The following is a 21,445-nucleotide window of genomic DNA, read 5'->3' on the forward strand; positions in this document are numbered from 1 at the left end:
GGGAAAAGTAAGGGCCTTCAAAAATAAAACCAGGTTCCAGGAAAAAATACATTCAGCTTAGCCTAGAACTTGTTCGATTTTAAAAAAACAATCCTTCTTGAATTAATGTGATACCTCAAAACTTCTCAAGTTTTAGTTATTGTTACATTAAAGTAAGAAGAAAATGCTTGTTCAGAATTACAATGTCCGCGAGACGGGCTTTAGCTTGAGCAATATAGGGCTGAGTTCTCTCAAAGAGAGGACTTAACTTAGCCCAAATCTACGCGACGCATCTAAATTCAATACCCACTCTCACATTAAAAAAAAGAGAGGACTTAGCCCAAATCTTAAGCGACTCATCTAAATTCAATACGCACTCTCAAATAAAATAAATAAATAAATTATAATTTAGTCTTAGATTCATGGTGAAGAGGATTTATGTGAAAACTATGGTGTCCTGAACACTCCATACAACTTATGCATTCCTCATTAATTTGGTCCATCCACATGGTGGACGACTCTTCTTGCAATTGGGTTGGCAACTAATCACTAATTTGAGCGGGAACATTCAAATTTTGAGTTGATTACAGCATTTGTGTTCTTCCTTCTGAAGGCCACAACCCACAGGGACAACAATGCAGCGCCATCTCTCCCACCCTCCGCCCAACACCCTCGCAGATTCACCATCGCCCACCTGCATTTCTCTCGAACCTGGCCAAGATGACTCATTAGATCTCTCTCTCAGCCTTACTTGTTGCAGTTCCCATGGCTTTTCTTCCCTTCCAAGCCCTTCCGCATTCCCTTCGTTTTTATCAGAGGACAGCCAGGTAGACGAGCCCTGAAGACGGAAAGCAGTGCTTCACGTTTTCGTAATTTAAATTAACGCTAATTTGAGCCTTGAATATCTGCAGCTTGAGGGATCGGAATCGTTGAGCTTGGATTGCACGGAGTTATGCCATTGTTATCGTCATCACTGCAGTTCTGGATGTGAAGTTTTTATCGATACAACACAGGTACAAGGTTCCCAATGCACTGCTTCCTTATGAAAATTTACATGGATAAACCCTTAATCTAATCGCAGACACCTAGCCCTAACCCTAACCCTAATTTGGAGCTTTGCAGGACGATTTGAATTTGGAGGCCTCACAGGGAAAAATCATCTGTGAAGCTCTGGAGGATGAGTCACTGGGCAAGGCCTCACGCAAGGAAACCCTAGTTCAAAAGTGCGAACCTCTGCAGGAGAATGGGCATTTCGAGGCCTTGCAAAGAGAGGCCTTAGTTCAGGATTCTGACTCAGCAAAACCTCTACTTCTCTCTTCATCTCTACACCTAGCTTCCTCGGCACAGAACCCTGCATTGGCGCCAAGAAGCCACAAGAATGGTGGGGATTCTCACACTGGCCCCTATGCAAGCCATAGCCAAAGCCATGCAAACTGCCACATTGACCCCCTTAAAAACCGTACTCAAAGCAATGGAAACTGTTTCATTGACCCCCATGAAACCCATAGCCATAATAGCTGTCGCATTCTGGCCCTGCAAATTGCTTCCTCTGTGCTTCCATCTTCAAGACAAAATGCTTCCACCATCATCATAGAAACTGGAGAAGCAGATGGCAAGGAGAACATCGTAGAAGATCATCACATAGATGGCAGTAGAGGATCAGAACTGTTCAAGCAGGCAGCTTTGCCAGGGTTGCAGAAAACCATAAATCCCATATTTGAAGAGCAAATCATTAACCCTAACCCTATTCTTGAAGGGTCGGAGAAAGTCTTACATCCTAATTTGTCAGAGCAAGCACGAAAGAGGATTGGTGGAGTAACAAGTCGTTGGATGTGCCCAAGGGATGGCAAGAAAAATTTTAAGCCCAAACCCAGGCAAATCCTTCTTGATAAGTGGCTTGCAAAGCAAAGGTAGAAAGATTCTGTTAATTATAGCGTTTGAGCTCGCAACTTGAGTGCCATTTTCACAATACAATCTCTGTAATCACTTCATATACTGCCTCAAGTAAAAGTAATCAATGAAATTGTGGCTATTTGTTAGCATTGCTTGAAAGATGTGCATGTGCATCAAAGGAGTTACCACAGTACTTTAAATAAAGTATATTGTCCACAGGGTATAGCTGAGTGGTGAAGGCATTGACCTTGTCAGGTGAGACTGGTTCAAATTCTTGCTTGCTCCACTCTTTGGATGCCCAGTTGTCTATGCTAATAACATATAAGCATGTACCTTTTTTGTAGGCAGCGTTCAAGTCTGTGTCTAATTACATCTTGAGGGTTGTAAGCCTTACCATCTGTCTAATTACATCTTGTTTTGTTTTGAGGATTGTAAGCCTTCTCCAACTATGTCTAATTGCACTATGTTGATCATTTACATGAGGTTCATACTACATTTTATGGTTAATACCATATGCAATCTCCAACTTGATGAGTGCAGTTGTATCACACTTAATTCCACGTGAAATGTAACTTTTCCTTTGGCAAATAAAGCAGTTCATGTTTTAGGGGATGTGTCTTAAATTCTGTAAAATGTGGTGGCATGCATGAGTGTTTCAAGTGGTGGCACGCATGAACATGCATTGTTGTACTTTCTAATTCCAACCAAATTTTTTTTAGAAGAAAACCTTTCACACCAGAATTTATGTAGAATTTTGTATAGATGGTTTTTTCTCGTATTCTGTGTCCATTGTTTACACTTAACCTAGCTTCTACCTTGGCATAACGAACCCCCCTAACCCCCACTGTCCCAACACTTGTAGAAACTTTAAGGTCCCTTGAGCTTAAAAACACTTAAGGATATTAAGGTGTACAATATGTAACCTTTTATCACCAAAAAATTGTTACCTTAGCTACTGTGGATTTCACTACACGGATGAAGTTTCAATGCTCCTATGAACTATTCTAACTGGCATTACAAGGTTTGATATTTAATAAATTTGCGACAGCAAGAGCAATCGTTTCTAGCGTAGGAAGTCTGAATGGTACCAACATAGCGGCTGCAACATGTAGGCATTAGCAAGCATTCTTTTCATATGTAGTGATACCTCTCTTGAGCTATTGCTGCATGGTTAAAAGACTGTTCACGTTATTCATTTTGATATTATCTTTTTGAATTTTCCTCTCTCTGCAAGTTGTGTGCAATACTCCAACTTGCTTTGATATGTTGCTCTTGGCCTGCTCGTGTCTCATAATAATAACTGGCAACAACACAATTTACATGGTTTACGGTTTCCAACCAAATGCAAGATTTGAAGGATCCTAAATTTGGCCATCATATTTGACAAATTTTAAAGCCGCAACTTATTCAATCTCAATCTCCCTTCACAATCATTTTGATCACTCTTGATTTTGCCCTGTTCTTTATTTCTGATAGATCTACACATTCAAATAGCAAAATCTTGGAATAAAGATAAGCCTTTGATGAGCAGTGTGTACAAGGTCCAGGAACGGATTCATCACCATGTGGCTGAGAACATTGATTACTAGCGATTCCAGCTTCAGACTTCATGCAGATGAGTTGCACCCTACAGTCCGAATTGAGACCCAGTATCTGAGAGTGATTAGCAAATTTTAAAATACCAGGAAAGTAAAATTGAGTATATAACTTAAGCAATCCTACTCCTGACAAAATCAGAATTTACAAATTCTCAATAAACTTCTTTGCGGCATGAATGAAGAAATTATGGCTACCACTAAATTGTTACAATATAATAATGGACATAGTCAATTCTTTAAGTTCTCAATTATGCAAATGCCAATGTGGCTTCCAAAGGGGCATAAAAAGAGACAATAAGACTTCAATGCAAGAGCAAAATGCCATAATCTCAAAATGTTGGTACATACTTACCCTCATCAAACAAGTTCAATAAAGCTCACAAACAGAAAAAGCAATCCCTGTTCTTTTCTTTTCCCATGGGATCCATATAGATTGCTACACATTATCTAGAAAGATTGCCACAAAAACCATGGTGGCTTGAAGTTGCACACAAGCAGCCCACCAAACTTCTGATGTAATGCTGTTTCAACCACCCATTAGCAAGATCTAGTATTAACCAAAACTGCAAGATTACATTACATCCATCCCAAAGTGATAGTGACTGCAAAAAAAAAAAGAAAAAAGAAAAGGAAAGAGACCAGCAGGGGGGGGGGGGGGGGGGGGGGGGTGGGTCGAGGGCACATGCACATTTTACTGGTCGTGCAAAAAGATGCTGACCACACCAAAGGACAGAAAGGGGCGCTCCAAGTGCGTAGAAATGTCAGGGTGCCTCTTCAGCACTCCAAGTGGCCATTTACTGGAACTAATATTAATTGGGAACCTAGCCCAGGAGCTAAATTATCATATTGGGCCCTAACCTGAGTGTTTGAACCCCCGAGCTGCAAAAGGCTCCGTTGATCATCCACAGAGGAGTTTACTTTGGGCTGCATAGGATCCATCCTCCCGCCTAAAACCTGCAAAAAAGGGGAGAAAATTAGAGATAAAGAAAAGAGTGATTCAGTTGTGTTAAATAAGGACAAAGAGCAGCCATCCTGTGCAGAATATGTGTTAGTTACACTTTGAAAATACCAAAAGTCAATGCCATTGATGAGAAAGTTCAATCACTCTCTAAGGCACTAGTGTAGGTTGCTCTTGGTTCTGCTTGTTTCAAGGTGGACAATGAAGAAGGGAAAAGAGGAATATTCCACACAATTCTGGTATTAGGAGAGTTGTCGTGAGGCAACAAGAAGCCAACCAAGGGTGCAATTGCAATTTGCTACCCATCACGGAACCAAAATAACACAGCAACACTGCGCTCTCTAGACATTGAATTGCTGGCCCATTGAATGCCCACAAAAGTCAGATTGATAGAACAGCTTGGAGCCAACGTAGCATAAGTGATGATCTCTACTTTATGCAAATGTTGTGCTTCTTTTTCATCATGTTGCTCTAGACTCACGTAACAAGGATCATAAACATGGAAACTTTTTCATATATTACATATTTGTGCACCTATGTAGATGGGTAGGTTGAGATGGTTTCTGGTTATAATCTCTCTCACACACGCGTGCGCACGCACACGCACATACACAAGCAGTAGGAAAGTATCAGTTAACAGGTTCAAAACAGTATAATTTCCAGAGTCAATTGCGCACCATGATAGTATCATCCTTCCAATGTTCATATACTCATGCTTGTCAAAGGCAAAGAGGAATCAAAAGTCTATATCATAAAGTGTGGAATTTACAATTTTACATACACAAAAATTTTGCTGGTGAAGGGGCATTGAGATATATGCTTCATACACTTGGAAACAAAGTCATCATCCTTTGGTGGTAATCCAAAAGGCCCTTCCATCTAGTATAGGGCACAATACTTTAGCATAGAATACACAAATACTCTGGAATACACCCATCCAGTCAGGTAGGACAATCTCCATCATATAAACATATTAAAAGGACAAGGCCCATTTATATATAAACATATTAAAAGGACAAGGCCCATTTATAGATCTTGCAAAAAGGGACCTGGAATACTTATCTTCAGAAGATTCTACTGGGGAGGCCTTGTCCTTTTAATATAAACATATTAAAAGGACAAGGCCCATTTATAGATCTTGCAAAAAGGGACCTGGAATACTTATCTTCAGAAGATTCTACTGGGGAGGCTTATAATTAGCAAGCTCTAATAAGCATCTTTAATGGTCATGCTCTTCCTTCGCACGTTTGCTTGGGTTGAAGGATGAAGCCCTGACAGAGTCTTCTTTTAGCTTTGGCTTGATATCCTCTTGGTTCCAATCAAAAAGAAACTTTGTTGACGAGGATGAGGTTCCCACAAAATCCCTTCTTATCTTTGGCTTTGCGTTCTCTTGATCTTCCCCATCATATGTAGTGTTTGATGTCTTCTGATCCTCATCCACAGTTAAAAGCACTCCAAGAACCTGCCACATCAGTACGCAATCACAGCAGAACAAATTGTAAATACCAGGATATACTATACAAAGGCATTTAGTCTGCTACACGATTAGAATTCTTTCTACCCCTACCATGAAATCAAAAGTCAGTGTTGACAAACACCCGTGCCCTTAGGATCCCTATATCTATATATGTCTGCGTGTGCGCACGCGTGCATGCACACACTAAGAAAACCCTGTGTGCAAAGGGTATTAAAAAATAGGCTATATTTGTAAGAATTAAGTTGACCATCAAGAACTACCTCACAACTTATCGGCATCCAAGAACCCACAGCTTCTCTCCATGTCTTACAGTGGATTGGTGATATTGGTGATACTGTTTGTCTGTATATATAAACTGTTTTTAAATGTTATCGGGTCAGATCCCAAGCGGTCAGCACATGATACATTCCTGTGGTAGGAGCCTGGGATAACAGCAGTTCATATGCCCAATGTTTCCAACAATAAAACATATTTTGACATAGGTTTGTAACTGAAGAAACGTCATTCTTTTTTGTTGAACTATTCGGTCTGTGTCAATTGGTGTTGGTGGAGAGAGTTCATCAATGAGTTGTGAATTTGGCATTTATGAATCGAGGGGAGGTGTGTTCTCCTCGTTGGGGAGGCAAGGGTTCTCCCACGTTGGATGGTTCTTGGTACAAAGGTTGATTTGTTTGATCAAATGTAAAAGGTGATATATGAGTCTAGAAGATCCAAAACAAGTGGTTGTCATTTAGATGGTTTTTGGGCCACAACTATGGCATATAAGATGGCATCATTGTGTGGTGTTTTTGAGAGCTCATTGGAGCTATATCATATTGTATTTGTCGATCATTTGTATGGAGCTTTGATTAGCAATGAGAGCCTAAATATTGGTGTGGATTAATTGGTTCAATTTGCTTAATCTTGTCTCTTGTTTTGCCAAAAGGAATTGCTTAGAGGGTATTTTGATCCACCATAACCATGCCTAGATCCATGAAATTTTACATGGTATCACAGCCATGGCTGTGCATAGGATTATGGTGGATTTAAAGTTCATTAGGAGTTAATTAGTGAAGATTTTAAGGATAGCTTAGCTGAATCTTAAGGTTTGGCAGGCAATGGGTTTTTAGCCTAGCAATGTGGGTTTTTGACCGAGAAGAGGGAGGCCATAATTGTTCCGCCTTCGGGAAAGAGACCAAGCCACTTTCGGGTGGGCACTAAAGTTGCTACAAAAGACCTACTCAAGGAAAAAAATAAAAATTAAAAAAATCTTAGGGTTTGGCCTATCTCTTTCCTTTCCTCCACCTTGCTTACTAAAAAATTTGAAAAAAGGCAACTCTTTTCAACATAATAGTGAGCAAAAATTCAGTCTTCTAACTCATGCATACATATCTTCAGCAGAGCACCTCGCTACAGTCCAAGGCACCCAGAAGTCATCTTCAACATTCAGCCATCCGTCCCACATTCCCTCAGCAGATCTGGGTGTGTATATTGGCTTTTGAAGTGGCTTTGTCTACAGACCACTTGATGGTTCAGCTGACCTTTGGTCTACCTCGTCCTTGCATTTGGCATTCCACAGTCCATTGTCGTCAAGTTAGTTTCTTGGTAAAATCTGCATTGTAAAGAACTTCTCCTAAGTAATAAAAGTAAATACTCTACTTGCAGGAGGGGGCCATTCAGTGGGTAGTTGGGACACAATCAGTGTCAACTCTCCATCTTCTCTATCTACAGCTCTATCTCCTCGTTCAAATATTAAAGTGGATTGCTTAAACTCAAGGTATAAAGAAAACCTTGGTGTGTGCTACACAATCATACCGGTTGCATGCTATACCATGTGCAAGTCCGGCACATAATGATGCAACCCACTTGCAATACGTAAATGATGTAAAGGGTCGCCGGATGCTTGTTAGACCTATGGTCGGGTGCCCAAACAGCCACCCTAGAGTCATTAAGTTTACGGCAAAAAGGTTTTTTGTGTGAATCCATTTTATGGTACTAATAACACCAAAAAGGGGGTCTTGGATTGTTGGGTTGTGGAAAGACTACACCTATCAAATCCACACACCTAAAAAGGGAAAAAGGTGCTGAAGGTGAAGATCAAGGGTAATCCTCAGGATGAAAGTCATCTCAACCAAGTGAAGGTCTCCAAGTCAGTTTAGTCCTGGTTATTTACAGCCAGCAGTGTCATTCTACTCATTCAATAAAGCAAATACACCATACGTGGTGGGGGCCCTTTGGGACCCAACATTGTGTATTGTCTCTCTTCTCTCTCTCTCTGCACTCTTATTCTCATTACATTGTGCTATACTTCATCAAGAACAAAGGGCTGGAAGTTATTTATCAAAGTATAATGCTCGTCTATAAGCTTCCGCATGTTACAATGGTATCAAAGCTTTGAGTTTTGGTGAAGAAATTCAACCAAGCAAAAAAGGGAGAAAAATTTTGCTTGTGTGGTTCTTATTGTAACACCGAAAGCACTCCCCATTTTGTTAGAAATAATGTCCTGACATTATTATGGGCAGTGGCCAATGTATTAGGACCGGCCGGGCACTTTTTACTCACTTTAAGTGAGGTTTTTTCCCCGCGCCCAATAAGGCGCCCAACTTACCGTTATGTGAAACGGGCACCAGTTAGGGTTATTATATGCCCTAAGTTTTGTAACAAACTTATCTTCATATTTTGAGCTCCATCGTTTTGCTCCTTGCCTCCACACGTTTTGCTTCTGTTTGTTCGCGTGCTCCACACCGTCTCTTACTCACAATTGGTATCAGAGCAGGTTGTTGTTCCTGCTCCCGCCTTCCCTACTGCTGGTGAAGCACTTTCGTCGTGAAGACACACCTCTATTGTGCTGGTCGCCTGCTTCTGGTGCTGAAAAACAGGTCGCCCTCCTTCTACAGACCTGGGCGACTGCTTTCTGTGTGTCTCGGGCACTGTTCTGGTGCAAAAAGCAGTGCTGGTCGTTTCCTTTGAGGATACTAAATGTATGGTCCGTGACAGGGAAAGTGACTTTGCTTTGGTTGCTACAGGGACCTTATGTCGCGGTTTGTACCGTCTTGATCCTTATGAGAGGCACAGTGCATGTGTTGTTTCTACCTCTACATCTGCTATGCAGGATGCAGAGTTGTGGCATGCCAGGTTTGGGCATGTAAATTATGGCAGTCTCATGGCACTTCAGAAGCTGAAAATGGTAGATGCCCTACCTAATTTAGAGACTCCTCCCAGACATGTGTGTGAGGGATGTATTTTGGGAAAGATGCATCGTCAGGCTTTCAAAAAGGATAGAGTTGTTAGAGCTGTCCGCAAATTGCAGCTCATTCACAGTGATGTATGTGGTCCAATGAGGACACAATCCTTGGGAGGTCATTGGTATTTTGTTACTTTTATTGATGACTTTTCCAGATATGCCTGGGTGTATGCTTTGAAGAACAAATCTGATGTCTTTATGCATTTCCGACATTATGTCAACATGGTTGAAAATGCAACAGGACAAAAAGTGCAGACTCTCAGAACTGACAGAGGGGGGGAATACTTATCTAAAGTATTTGATGCTTTTTGTTTAGAGAAGGGCATAGTACACCAGTGTACTACACCATATACACCTTAGCAGAATGGTGTGGCCGAACGAAAGAATAGGTCACTCATGGAGATGGCCAGGTGTATGCTGAAAGCAAAGGGATTGCCACATAAGTTTTGGGTGGAAGCTCTTATGTGTGCCACTCATGTGTTGAACAGGTGCCCTACAAAGGCACTCAGATCTGTTACACCCTATGAAGCTTGGTTTGATCGGAAACCTAGTGTTGATTATTTTCGTGTGTTTGGTTGCTTGGCTTATGCACATGTACCACAGGAGCTTCGTGGGAAGCTTGATGATAAAGCCATAAAGTGCATATTTGTTGGCTACAGCAGTCAAAGTAAAGGGTACCGTCTCTATAATCCTGTCACACGCAGGATTTTTGTGAGCAGAGATGTTGTTTTTGCAGAGAATTCAGCACAACCCATTGCTGAATTTAAATTTCAGCAACCTCAGGAGTCTTTTGATGTATTTGAAGGGTTGATACCCATTGGCATAGGAACCACAGCTGATATACCGGCTGAATTTCAGAATTTGCAGCCACCACCTCGTGTGTTTGATGCTTTAAATCAGCCCCAGGCTGAGCCTGACATACAGCAAGCAGAAGAGGATATTGTTGTACAAGAGAGGACAGCTTTGCAAGAAGCTAGAACCATTCCTCGTTGGGCTATACAGACTCTTCAAGAGAGTAGACTTGCTGCTCCATTACCAGGTAGGACACGTAGGAGTACACGTGAGGCTGAAAGCTCTCACTTTTCCGAGTCAACTTGGGTGAGTTCTATTATGGATGAAGAGGAACCTGAGAGTTTTGAAGATGCAAGTGAAAATCAGCATTGGATGCAGGCCATGCAAGCTGAATTGGATTCTATTGTTAAGAATCATACATGGGATTTGGTGGATTTGCCTCCTGGCAAGAAGGCAATTGGTACAAAGTGGGTTTATAAGGTTAAACGCAAACCAGATGGTACCATTGACAGGTACAAAGCAAGGCTGGTTGCTAAGGGCTATGCTCAGAAAAAGGGCATAGATTATGAAGAAACTTTTGCCCCCACTTCTCGGATGACCACCATCCGTGTTGTTGTTGCTATGGCTGCACATTATGGCTGGTTTGTACATCAGTTGGACATAAAAACAGCCTTTTTGAATGGTGATCTTGAGGAAGAGGTTTATGTGATACAACCTCTTGGTTTGGCTATCTCTGGTCAAGAGCACAAGGTGTGCAAGTTGAGGAAAGCTTTGTATGGCTTAAAACAAGCACCGCGTGCCTGGTATGCAAAGATTGATGCATTTTTGACTAGCCAGGGGTTCACCAACAGTCCAACTGAAAGCACCCTCTACATCAAGAAAGATGGGGGGGATATTTTGATAATCATTCTTTCAATCAATGAGCTCCCGTCCTGGATCTTCTGCCAAAATGGACCAAAATAACTATCAGTCCTGCAAAGCCCTCTCAATGACTGAAATAAGTCAGTAGAAATCTCGGTGAACGACAAAGTATTCACCTCTCTAATCCGACTAAGCGCATCTGCAATACTATTCATGGACCCTTTCCGATAACGGATCTCAAAATCAAAATCTTGCATTAACTCTGCCCAACGAGCTTTCCTTCCTCTCAAATCATCCGCATCACACACATACTTGATTGACTGATGATCAGTCAATACCACAAACTTGGAGCCATATAAATAATGTCTCCAAACCTTGAGAGCATGAATCACAGCATAAAGCTCCTTCTCAAGGGTTGGCCAATGAGATTGAGTGTCGTCTAGCTTTTTACTTTCAAAAGCAACCGGTCTACCATCTTGAAAATTGCAGCATGGGGATTACTACCCCATCAATGATACACTTTCCATTGCAGCATGGGGAAAGAAGAAGATTGCCGATGGTAATGTTTCATTCAGATTCAATGAGTTCAACAACATTTTTATTGAAATGCGAAAGCTACAAAAGGCAATGATATTGTTCTATGGGTTGCCTTCTGGATGTAAGTAGGTTTCGTAACCTTGCACGCATTAGGTCTGTGCTCATTTTGTTCGATTTCCGTGTTTTATAGGTTCCAAGGTCTCCTTCGTGCTGAAGTTGGACGAGTGCCAGATTGGAGCATTTGAGGTTCCCAATAAGGAGACACACGAGGTGCTAACATGGGTCTAGGAGAGGGTGCCTTGGGGGTTAATGATGTGATAAAGTCACAAATAGGGGGTGAGAAGCTGGATGTTGATGGTTTAGGGAGCTTTGATGTTGATTGGCATCTTGGCAAGGATCTGAAGACAATAAAGTGTATGTTGGGTTGAACACTCAAGGTGCAAATACAGCTCACTCTCACTGGCATCAGTTTCAAGAACATAAGGCCGACTAGGATCAGGCAATGCTAAGATAGGTGCTTCCTTGACTTTATCTTTCAAAAGTCTGAAAACTATATCCAAATCGTTATTCCAAGTGATAGGCTGATTTGACTTACGTCCACGACCTTTCAATAAGTCGGTCATCGGTAGTGTGAACTGAGAGTACTCCCGTACAAATTTCCGAAGAAAAACTACAAAACCGAGAAAAGAACGAAGTTGTTTCACTGTTCGCGGTATAGGCCAGTCCAAAACCTTCTGAACTCGGTCATAGTCAATGCTCAATCCATCTCTAGTGATCTTGTGTCCCAAGTAAATGATGTCGGTCATAAAGAACTCACATTTACTTAACTTAGCATATAGTCGATTCTGTCTTAAAATAGCTAAGACAATCGTGAGGTGTCTGACATGATCCTCAAGAGTACGACTATAAATCAAAATATCATCCAGGAACACCACCACAAATTTTCCCAAATGTGTTCACGAAAAAGATCGTAGTAGTCCCATCACGCGACGACGAGTTATGGATACAGGTTTTAAAGGTCAGGTGCCGACAGGGTTGTCAGCTACAGTGCTGGAGGTATGTTTCTTCCACTTGGAGTGTTAGCAGGACAGAGAGGCATTCTTGGACCGAGGGATACATGGAGATCCGAAAACCTTGTATTTGGAGATCGGTGCTCAACAAGCTCAGAGTTGGAGGCTTGAATACCAGGGCTAATGTAGACATTGTGGGCCTCTAGGGTGTCTAGAGGGAGTGCCAACAGGGAGACAGTTTGGCAGTGTTCTCTAAGGAGAAGATTTTTTCTTGGAGGTAGAGTCAGACGACATCCTTTCTTGGGCTGAAGAGAGAGCACATTGTGTGGACTGGTGTGATACAGATTGGGTTGGAGATAGGTGGTTCATTTTTGGATTTTGCTGAACTTTTGGATTGGGAGCAGTTTCTTGGAGTACGTGGCAGAGGCGAGAGCAGATCGACTTCTCGACTTGCTTTGGAGGTTTGCTTTTCCAGCTCCTTGGACCGGTTTCTCTCCCAGGATGTGAGAGGGGGTATTAGCATTATTCATCTCCTGGTAGTATGCCCAAGTTGTGTATCAGGAGTGCCCAGATTTATCCCGAGCAGCACCATATTTCTCCCTCTACTCTCAGGGCCCTTGGTTGTAGGGTTGGCCACCCATTTTTCACATGTTTATTTTAGCTAGTCGTAAGTCTTTTCTCGAGCAATTCGGCCAGCTTATTTTGGGGCTATATAAGGCTTGCCTGCTTCTCATTTGTACTCACCTTGACACAGAGGCTTCCAGGCCCGAGTCCTCCCTCAGGGGAGTTTCTCATCATGCCCTCACTTACAGGGACCACCCCTTGCACAGGACTGTTTGTATCATTGCTTCTTCATCATTATGCAGATTCGTTTTCTCTCTCTCTGTGCCTATGTCTCACGCTTTCCGCTACGCACTTTTGACAACAGCAACACAAGAAGACCAAAGACCACATGTGGAACATGAGCAACAATTCCTTGTAGCTCTGAATGCGAGGGCAATTCCGACAACTTCCTCAACTCATCTTCACGAGAAGATGAATTTCAATAAGTATAATAGTAAACTCGACCCCGCTGCTTTGTCTTCTTGGAATTAGTAGTTTGAAGCTTATTTTGCTCCGGGTAGAAAGTCAAAAGTGGATAATGTACTGTTAGCTAGTTGCCTCATCGAAGGTGAGGCAATTACTTGGTAGACTCATTGGGCCCAGGCCAATTTCCTATTCAGAGTTGCTCCCTATGAGTGTAAAGAATGTAGCATTATGTCGACATGGCAACCCAAGACAGCAGGTGCACGTGAAATAGCCATGTCTAGATCCATGAAATTTTACATTTTTGCCAATGGTACTTGTTATGTACAAACTCTAAATAGACCCTTTGAATCCTTTATAAACTTTTTGAATCTCCATCTTGCTTCATGCTAGAAATGAAACAACGAACAAGTAAGAGTTCAAAGAGCGTGATTTCCACACCTCACAATCAGGACCATCTATCTCAAGGCATTCCTCGTCCTTTTCATTCCCTTTCCATGGTTTGAATGCACCTGCTGTGCTTGCATGCTGCACAAGGTCAACATAAACAATTTTGTAAGCCTCAAAGCATATCAAAGAAGTGAGCAATTTAAGCTATCTAGAAGCAAATAGTAAAAGTCTTCTATTTTGAAGAGAATCCTATGCACAAAGACACTTTTGAACACACAATTGCAGTACTGATCCAAAGCAATACAGCAACTGGTTGAGCGATGAAACAAATCTCACAGACCTCATAGCAGGAAAAATAGTGACCAAAATTTTCTCCACTAAATACTGAACATAATTAAGTTGTGATAGTAGAGCAGAGCCACTTAGGCATGCAGCACATGATGCTGCTAATGGTAAATCCAGGAAGACTAGGATGTGGGGCAGAAGAATTAAGAATGGGAACTAGAGACAAAAGAGTTCAAGCATATCTACATCTGAAGCTCAATAATGCTGATGAGAGCTCTCCCCATGATTGGGGAACATCTTATAGTGATTGTGGCAAGGCTGCTACCTGATACCCTGACATATAGGAACATCTCTTAGGGTAGATAAGATTTTCTGCAAGTGACCTCAACTTAAACCAACATGATCATGGCATACTCATAGCTCCTAATCAAGTGTGATCCAAAGAGCATACCAACCTCATCCCATCCTTGAACTTCTCTTCTGGGATAAAGTGAGCCCTTATAGAAGCAAAATGCTGCGCTCTATGCCTTTGCCTGTGAATAAATACAGATATTTAGTCAGACTATGTCTAACTAAATAGGTCAAAGCAAAACTCTGCTGCTTTTGTCTCTAACCAAATAGGGAAAAAGCCTGCCACAGATTCATGATAGGCTTTCATGCACGGTTACAGAACAAACCCATTTAAATGGCCAAAAATTAATAATGTTTGGCATATTAAAACACAACAGCATGAAAGCCTTCATCAACTTTGCCTAAATATTTACAAATGCCTGCTGGCAAGCCATTTACATACTAGCAGAAAATTAGCCCTGAGATTAAGTAAGCGTGCAGCCATCACTTTCAACCTGTTGTTTTTCCCTAAACTTGCAAAAAATGTGAGCAGCTATGACTGCAGCACGATTTAGGATTACATTCTTTTTCTCTTCCGTCTTTCTCCTGCACTTGTATGTGAGCTTCCAAAACTTGTACTTTCAAAGGTAATATTCTTATTTGGCATTTTCGTACAATTTTATCTGTTTGCATTTTCATGCTTTTATGGTGTCATACAATTTTGTGAAGGCCATCATGTTTGCGTTTTAATGTTCGACAACTATGCTTTCACGGCTGCACCGGGCATCCTAAGCTTTGCCCTCTAATCATAGCCGCAAATCCTTCTTGGCAACTTTGGACAGCTCAATGAGATTAAAGTGGAACCTGAGGAAGTGATACTGGAGAGACCCTTCAACACGCCCACCCCATCCCTGCTACCCCTAGTCGGTGCCCCTTGGATGTTGATCCAGCTTCATCAGTGAGGCCACAAATTTCCACACCCAGCACTTGTTAGCTTAGGGCATGACAGGCCTCATACCTGCAGAATTCTAGTAATGCATCTGGAGTAGTTCCCCACAACCCTTCCATCTCCCCCCCCCCAAGGTTTCGTTCTTCCTTTGGATAACAGCTCATAAGTGTCTTGTGGTGGGGACCTGGATGGCCATGATGGGAAGACTGGCCAGCTCAATGGGAAAGTGGGACACCAATTGGTGTTATATTTTTCTTTCTCAAACGTACCTTTTGTCAAATGTAGCTTTCTTCTATCAATGGAAGAATCTTTTCTTTTTGTGGTGGTGTGGGGTAGGGAAGAGGAAGGGGAAGTGATCTCAAAATTTAGCCCTGTTATCTCCACCACACGTCCACATTCAAGCCATATATGACATAGTAAAGCATGTTACTCATCTATTGGCTTACTTCTATAAACAATCATAAATAGTAGAACATACTGTCATTCAGTAATAAGATCTTCCCAAATTCCATAGATCTATGAAACAAGAACCGCAATGCACAAACCATACTTTATTTAACCTTCAAAGAGATCAAATACTGGCTTACTAAGTAAAAAAGCATCCCATTTACCTCCAGCCAAAAAAAGAAACCACGCAAAAGTTTGAGCTTCTCTTCTCGTGAGGTTGTTGATGTGAGCTTGAAAGCCAGGTCTGCAAAACAATGTACAAATACAAAAAACCTAAGTGCAATCGGCACCAAATTAAGTGCATATGTGCTTTCCTTTAACACGCACCAATGTGTGTTTGCAAGCATGGTACATGTGTGCAGGTGTGTGCATGCCAATGCATTTTGAATCTTAACCTTTGAAAAGGTTGGCATTATTGTTTCCTCAGCTTCCTGGCATTAAAATCCATTTGGCAACAAGTCAATGGAAGACAAGCCTAGACCTATTCGCCAGCAAATGCAAAAGCAGCACCTCTTCTCCACTCCCACTAGGATCACACTACTTCCTCATGGCATCTGCACATAAGAGGGAAGCTACAACCATTTCTATTCTGATGTCTCAACTTTCCTGAAGGAATGCCAATTTCTAAAAACTTAGATCACGGAGTTAGTTATCCTGAAATATGTGTACTGTACCAGTAGTGCAATGTTCTAATAAACAAGGAGTTTGTTTAAGACTGCAAGGCTTGCAAATTGTGTGCTGAGTTCTGTCCTGAATCTCAATAAACCCTTCTACACTTTAGCAAAACACAATCACAAATCTCCAAACTATGAAACTCAACAGCGTTTCTTAGACATCTTTACAGACCTGAATGGTGGTCGATGTAAGAAGAGCCTGCTTCTTTTGTTGGGAAGCTGGATGTCCCGAGACGTGTTTCAAGGGTCCGACAAACAGGTTTGCGGCATCTAATCTTTTCCCACAGATCTTTCAGTTCTGCAGAATCGAACGGCTCTGCAAGCCTGGCCTGCAGCTTATCCTGAAAAGCTTCTCTTGGACGTAAAAATGCAGGGAATGAATCACACTTCGTTTCTGGTACCTTTCCGTCACATTCACTGCCCTGTGTTTTCTTTGCATCATCTATCTTGGAAGTTTCGTTTGATTGCTCTCTATGGGTATAAAATGCACCTTGTCCATCAGTCCTCACATCATCAAAGTTTTGTGATTCTTCTTTCATCTTCCTTATGGGCACCTTGGTTTCCACATCACCACCAACATTGTGACTGCTTTTTGCGGTGTTCCGTGCCATCCCAGAGCCCTTGCATGCATCCACACGTGTTCGTCCACGTACCTCATTACTTGCCAACCTCTCTCCAAGAGAAAGGCACCATCGCTTACCCACTTTCCTTGCAGAGATGCTTTCTGGAGATTCCCCTGTTTGTAGATGCACCAGAAAGTCATGCACATTATCAAAACCTCGTGCGCGGAGTTCAGCAAATGATATTTTGGGTGGTTGGAGATTCTGTTTTTTTCTGCAAGGTCCACAATTGCAGCTGCATGGTAAAAAGAGCATTGTTTAAGCACTACAAGAATGCATAGGCCCTGTTTGTACACGTCCGTTGCGATCAATCACTGATTAACAATTTCTTGAACAAAAACATACCAATTTTTTGTTGACTGATTTACAATTTCTTCAGCTGAAACACATACCAGTTTTTGCAGCCCACACCGCATCCCCCTCTACATTTTGGGCAGATCCAGCTGTCATTATCATCCGCCATCTCGATGTCAATGTCTTCTCCATGTCTGTTTTTTAGACAGCTACGACAGAAGGCAATGACGCACCGTCTGCATAAGACATGCTTTTGCACTGTCTTTTGCCTGCAAAAATGGCACGTGATCCCAAGTTCGGAGTCGTAGACAAGACCCCTTTGGTACCGCCTACCTGCATCTTGCCTTCTGCGAGCTTGTTTCTTTCTAGGGCGGAAATCTTTATAGCTGAAACCTGAACTGCTGCTGGAAGTAGAGGGACCGTCAGGATATTTTTTTTCACCTGCTGCTTCTTTATTTCTTGAATCCATTGATTCTCGGGCAATGAAGTGAGTGAACGTGTTGTTTTTAAAACTCTTTCCTCTGATGATGATGATGACGACGACAACAAAGATGATGAAGGCAATGCTGATGATGATATAGTGATGCTGACGATGATGATTCCGGTGATGATGATGCCGGTGATGATGATGATGTCGGTGATGGTGATGTGCTGATGATGTGGATCCGCCTTCGCTGCTGCTGCTGCTGCTGATGATGATGATGATGATGGTGTTGCTGATGTGTTGATGATGATTCTACAACCCACCTTGGGGTTTGGTTATATACAGTGGAGGTAGCTCCTGCTACTCACACAGGGAAAGCTTCTTCAGAGAACACAGCAACAAGTGAGCTTATCAGGTAGGGAGAAAGAATGCATCTCTGTGAAGCCCAGCCATGGCAAGCTTATTAGACAGGGTGAAAGAAAGAGCGTCTCTGTGAAGCCCAGCGTGTTCATTTTGCATGCATGGAAGGAGCGTACATGCAGCCTCACCGAGGAAAGCAACCAGGACCCACGCCCTTTCTACACGCGCGTTCAATGGGCGGCCGCTACTTAGCAGGGCCCTTGTAATAGGTCCTTTCCACACTTTGGGAGATGCATCAAAGGTCCATTCAGAGGGTACTGCCCAAATTTGAACTTTATACTTTACCCTAGTGCGAAGATTTGAATTTTCTACTTTACGCTCACTATCACTCAAGCCCATTCACAATCTCAGTTTCACACAAGCCCCTTCATTGTTCACTGACAGTTTTACTCAAAACAAAAAAATCGTCATTTGGTAGCCTGCTTCATCTGCAAAGTTTTCTTCTGTCACTATTGTATGCTGATTCATTAGCGTTGCAAAGAAAATCTCTATATCCCCTGTTTTTTTTTAATTTATTCCACCAAAGTTTCTTGTTTTTGCCTTAGCTTGCCCTTACTTTTAGATGGTCGGGTACATTGAATTGTGAAGCATGGCAAGATAGAGCTAGCCTTCTCTTTTTAAGTAATAAATGTTTGATATGTCATTTTTGTGAAGCATACCATTCGAGCTAGAGCTATAAGTTCATGACTATTTATTTACATATTTTCCATCAAGAATCTCTGTTGAGAAGATATTGCTGAGACTAGACATGTGATTTGAATTTCTAATAAACTATCTTATTGACACTTTTAATAATTAATAAATAAACAGTTTCAAGTATTTCATTTTTCAAAATCAAGCATGTATATGCAAGTTGGCCAACCTCTTGCACTATCCCATGCTCCTATATAAAGGCATGTTCCACTCCCATTTAGCTCAACATTTAGCTAGACGCCATATCCTAAACGCCTTGTATTTGAGAGGAGCCACCAATAAAAGGATTTGGGACCTTACATTGGAAACCTGCACACACACACACACACACACACACACACACACACACACAAGCTCTTGTGCATCTCAATGTACCTTTTTTCCTCTCTCAAATGATAAATTTTATATTAATGAGACCCCCACTAACCCAGGTACCTCTAAGCCTAATGTAAAGCCTCATTCTAGGGAGGAAATTAAATGGGTTGCATGGGAGTTGTATTAGGGCCAAATTAGGCAATGGATTAAGCAAGGTGCTAATGATAATGTACTCCAACCTATTTAAATGCACCCCCATTCTAGTGCAAATGAGTGAGCTAAATCTAACTTCTTGCCTTGTCATTATCTTGACATTCTTAATCATGTTTTCTCTACTTTCATTGCGCAAGTATGATCAACTTAATCTACTTCTATCCACCTTAGTGTACTCCCGGCTTAATTTTCAAGTGTGACTTCAAGATGTTGCATTGTGTAAAGTGTTTTAATCATAAAACATGTTGAAAGCACTGTATTGTTTCAAATAAAACATGATACAAATTTCTCTCACCGCATGTTATTACATATGTTTGTAATGGTCATGACGATGGTAATGTGTGCCGTACATCCCATAGTCACATGGAAGCAAGGTAAAAAATAAGATGCCTCCATGAATATATTAGTGTAGGTGGGTTAACGATTATTCCTCCTATATAAATCTAAAATTATAGAAAATGGGGTGAATGTTTATAAAAAATACCCTAAAATGTCCAAAATTGGGCAAATATTTTCTAAAACCCATCAAAATGGCCAAAATTTGGGCAAATATTTCAAGATATCGAGCGAACTTTTTTTGCAAAAACCCCACAAAAATAGCCAATTGGCGAACATTAGCCCCTATTTTTTTCCTTGCATGGAAGATGCTTTGTACAAGATATGCATAGAATGAGCACGGTGAGAAATCTACCACTATTATCAAATTATCACCATTAAGGAAGCATAGAAAGAGGAGGAGGACCAATAGAAACATCGATAAAGGTTGAGGAGGAGAAGTAATAGTAGAGAAAGAGAAAGAGAAGAAGAACTAATAATAGAGGAGGAGAAATAGTAATAGAAAAGGAGGAGGAGAGGGAGCAAAAACAACAAAGAAGTAGAAGTAATGATAGCAAACAAGAAAGACAAGGAGGAGGAGCAGTAGCAAAAAAGAAAGACAAGGAGGAGGAGGAGGAGCTCTTGTAAATCTTACCATAGTGGTGTGGCACAATTTTCATGTAAATTACACCTAATTGCCATGTAAAAGCCCTCATTCAAGATGCTATAGTTACAACAAGTAGAGGGTAAGAGCATTAACAACAACAACATCATCATGAAAAGGCAGAATAATTACCATCGTCATCATCAAATATGTTGAATGTGGACATGGAGTGGAAGCACTCAAGTGTTTTGAACAGATGAAAGAAGAGCATAGGGGTTGCAATTATAGAAAGTGGAACATCATCAAAAAATGGGAGGAAGCAATATATCATCATCACCACTACCACCATCATCATAAATAAATGGGACAAAGGCATAGAATGAAAGTGCACAAGGGATGCAAGTGGAGAGAGTAAGAGTTGGGTTGCATTTGCAACAAAAGGAAGGTAAAGTTGACACCAAAAGGAGGGTAAGAGTGGCATGAGGATCGTCATCATCAACAACAAATGGTAGGCTAAGCATCATCATGTGATATGTAGGGGAATGGGGTGGAAGCAATATAATCAATGGTTACAATATAATAATCAACATACTCAATTCTTTAACAGCCTTGGGTTTCTCAATTATGTAAATGTCAATGTGGCTTCCAAAGGGGCATAAAAAGAGAGACAATAAGACTTCAATGCAAGAGCAAAATGCCATAATCTCAAAATTTTGCTACGTACCTACCCCCATCAAACAAGTTCACTAAGGTTCACAAACAGAAAAAGCAATCCTTGTTCTTTTCTTTTTCCCATGGGATCCATATAGATTGCCAGAAAAACCATGGTGGCTTGAAGTTGCACACGAGCAATCTTGAAGTTGCAGACAAGCAATCCACCAAACTTATGATGTAATGTTGTTTCAACCACCCATTAGTACGATCCTAATATTAACCAAAACTACAAGATCAAATTACATCCATCTCAAAGAGGTTGTGATTGCAAAAAAAAAAGGAAAGAGGGGAATGGGGGTGGTTTGGGGAGCAGCACATGCACATTTTATCCATAGTGCAAAAAGATGTTAACCACACCAAAGGACAAAAAGGGGCACTGCCTAGAAAGGTTAGGGTGCCTCTCT

The 21,445-nt window shown here is 41.4% G+C and overlaps 2 protein-coding genes and 1 long non-coding RNA gene across 3 annotated transcripts; 1 reads left to right on the forward strand and 2 right to left on the reverse strand.

Moving 5' to 3' along the window:
- Window positions 1-505: 505 nt before the first annotated feature.
- LOC147603769 (uncharacterized) lies at window positions 506-2,000 on the forward strand. Its single transcript, XM_086796175.1, has 3 exons — window positions 506-806; window positions 891-992; window positions 1,102-2,000. Exons 1-3 carry the CDS (start codon window positions 615-617, stop codon window positions 1,891-1,893), a joined length of 1,086 nt encoding a protein of 361 aa, XP_086652301.1. The 5' UTR covers window positions 506-614; the 3' UTR covers window positions 1,894-2,000.
- Window positions 2,001-3,776: 1,776 nt separating this feature from the next.
- LOC147603771 (uncharacterized) lies at window positions 3,777-5,329 on the reverse strand. The gene is made up of 3 exons (XR_015265505.1): window positions 5,210-5,329; window positions 4,329-4,424; window positions 3,777-3,991 (listed from the first exon to the last, which is right to left on the reverse strand). It is a non-coding gene; the product is annotated as an uncharacterized LOC147603771 (long non-coding RNA).
- On the reverse strand, window positions 3,777-18,349 carry LOC147603770 (uncharacterized). The gene is made up of 5 exons (XM_086795888.1): window positions 17,442-18,349; window positions 16,602-17,284; window positions 15,920-15,999; window positions 13,796-13,882; window positions 3,777-5,890 (listed from the first exon to the last, which is right to left on the reverse strand). Exons 1-5 carry the CDS (start codon window positions 17,810-17,812, stop codon window positions 5,648-5,650), a joined length of 1,464 nt encoding a protein of 487 aa, XP_086652014.1. The 5' UTR covers window positions 17,813-18,349; the 3' UTR covers window positions 3,777-5,647.
- Window positions 18,350-21,445: the final 3,096 nt, after the last annotated feature.

This window comes from Cibotium barometz, chromosome 63 (genome assembly GCF_041138505.1).
Source record: "Cibotium barometz isolate CiBa-2024 chromosome 63, ASM4113850v1, whole genome shotgun sequence".
NCBI classification, from domain to species: Eukaryota; Viridiplantae; Streptophyta; class Polypodiopsida; order Cyatheales; family Cibotiaceae; genus Cibotium; species Cibotium barometz.

Excerpts from the sequence above, each read along its gene's own strand:
- LOC147603769 (XM_086796175.1), top strand. The coding sequence starts at position 615 with ATGCAGCGCCATCTCTCCCACCCTCCGCCCAACACCCTCGCAGATTCA. Across the intron at positions 807-890 it reads TTTTATCAGAGGACAGCCAG|CTTGAGGGATCGGAATCGTT; the intron begins GTAGACGAGCCC and ends GAATATCTGCAG. Across the intron at positions 993-1,101 it reads TTTTTATCGATACAACACAG|GACGATTTGAATTTGGAGGC; the intron begins GTACAAGGTTCC and ends GGAGCTTTGCAG.
- LOC147603770 (XM_086795888.1), bottom strand. The coding sequence starts at position 17,812 with ATGGATTCAAGAAATAAAGAAGCAGCAGGTGAAAAAAAATATCCTGAC. Across the intron at positions 16,000-16,601 it reads TTACATCGACCACCATTCAG|ACCTGGCTTTCAAGCTCACA; the intron begins GTCTGTAAAGAT and ends ATTGTTTTGCAG. Across the intron at positions 5,891-13,795 it reads TAGATGGTCCTGATTGTGAG|GTTCTTGGAGTGCTTTTAAC; the intron begins GTGTGGAAATCA and ends CTGATGTGGCAG.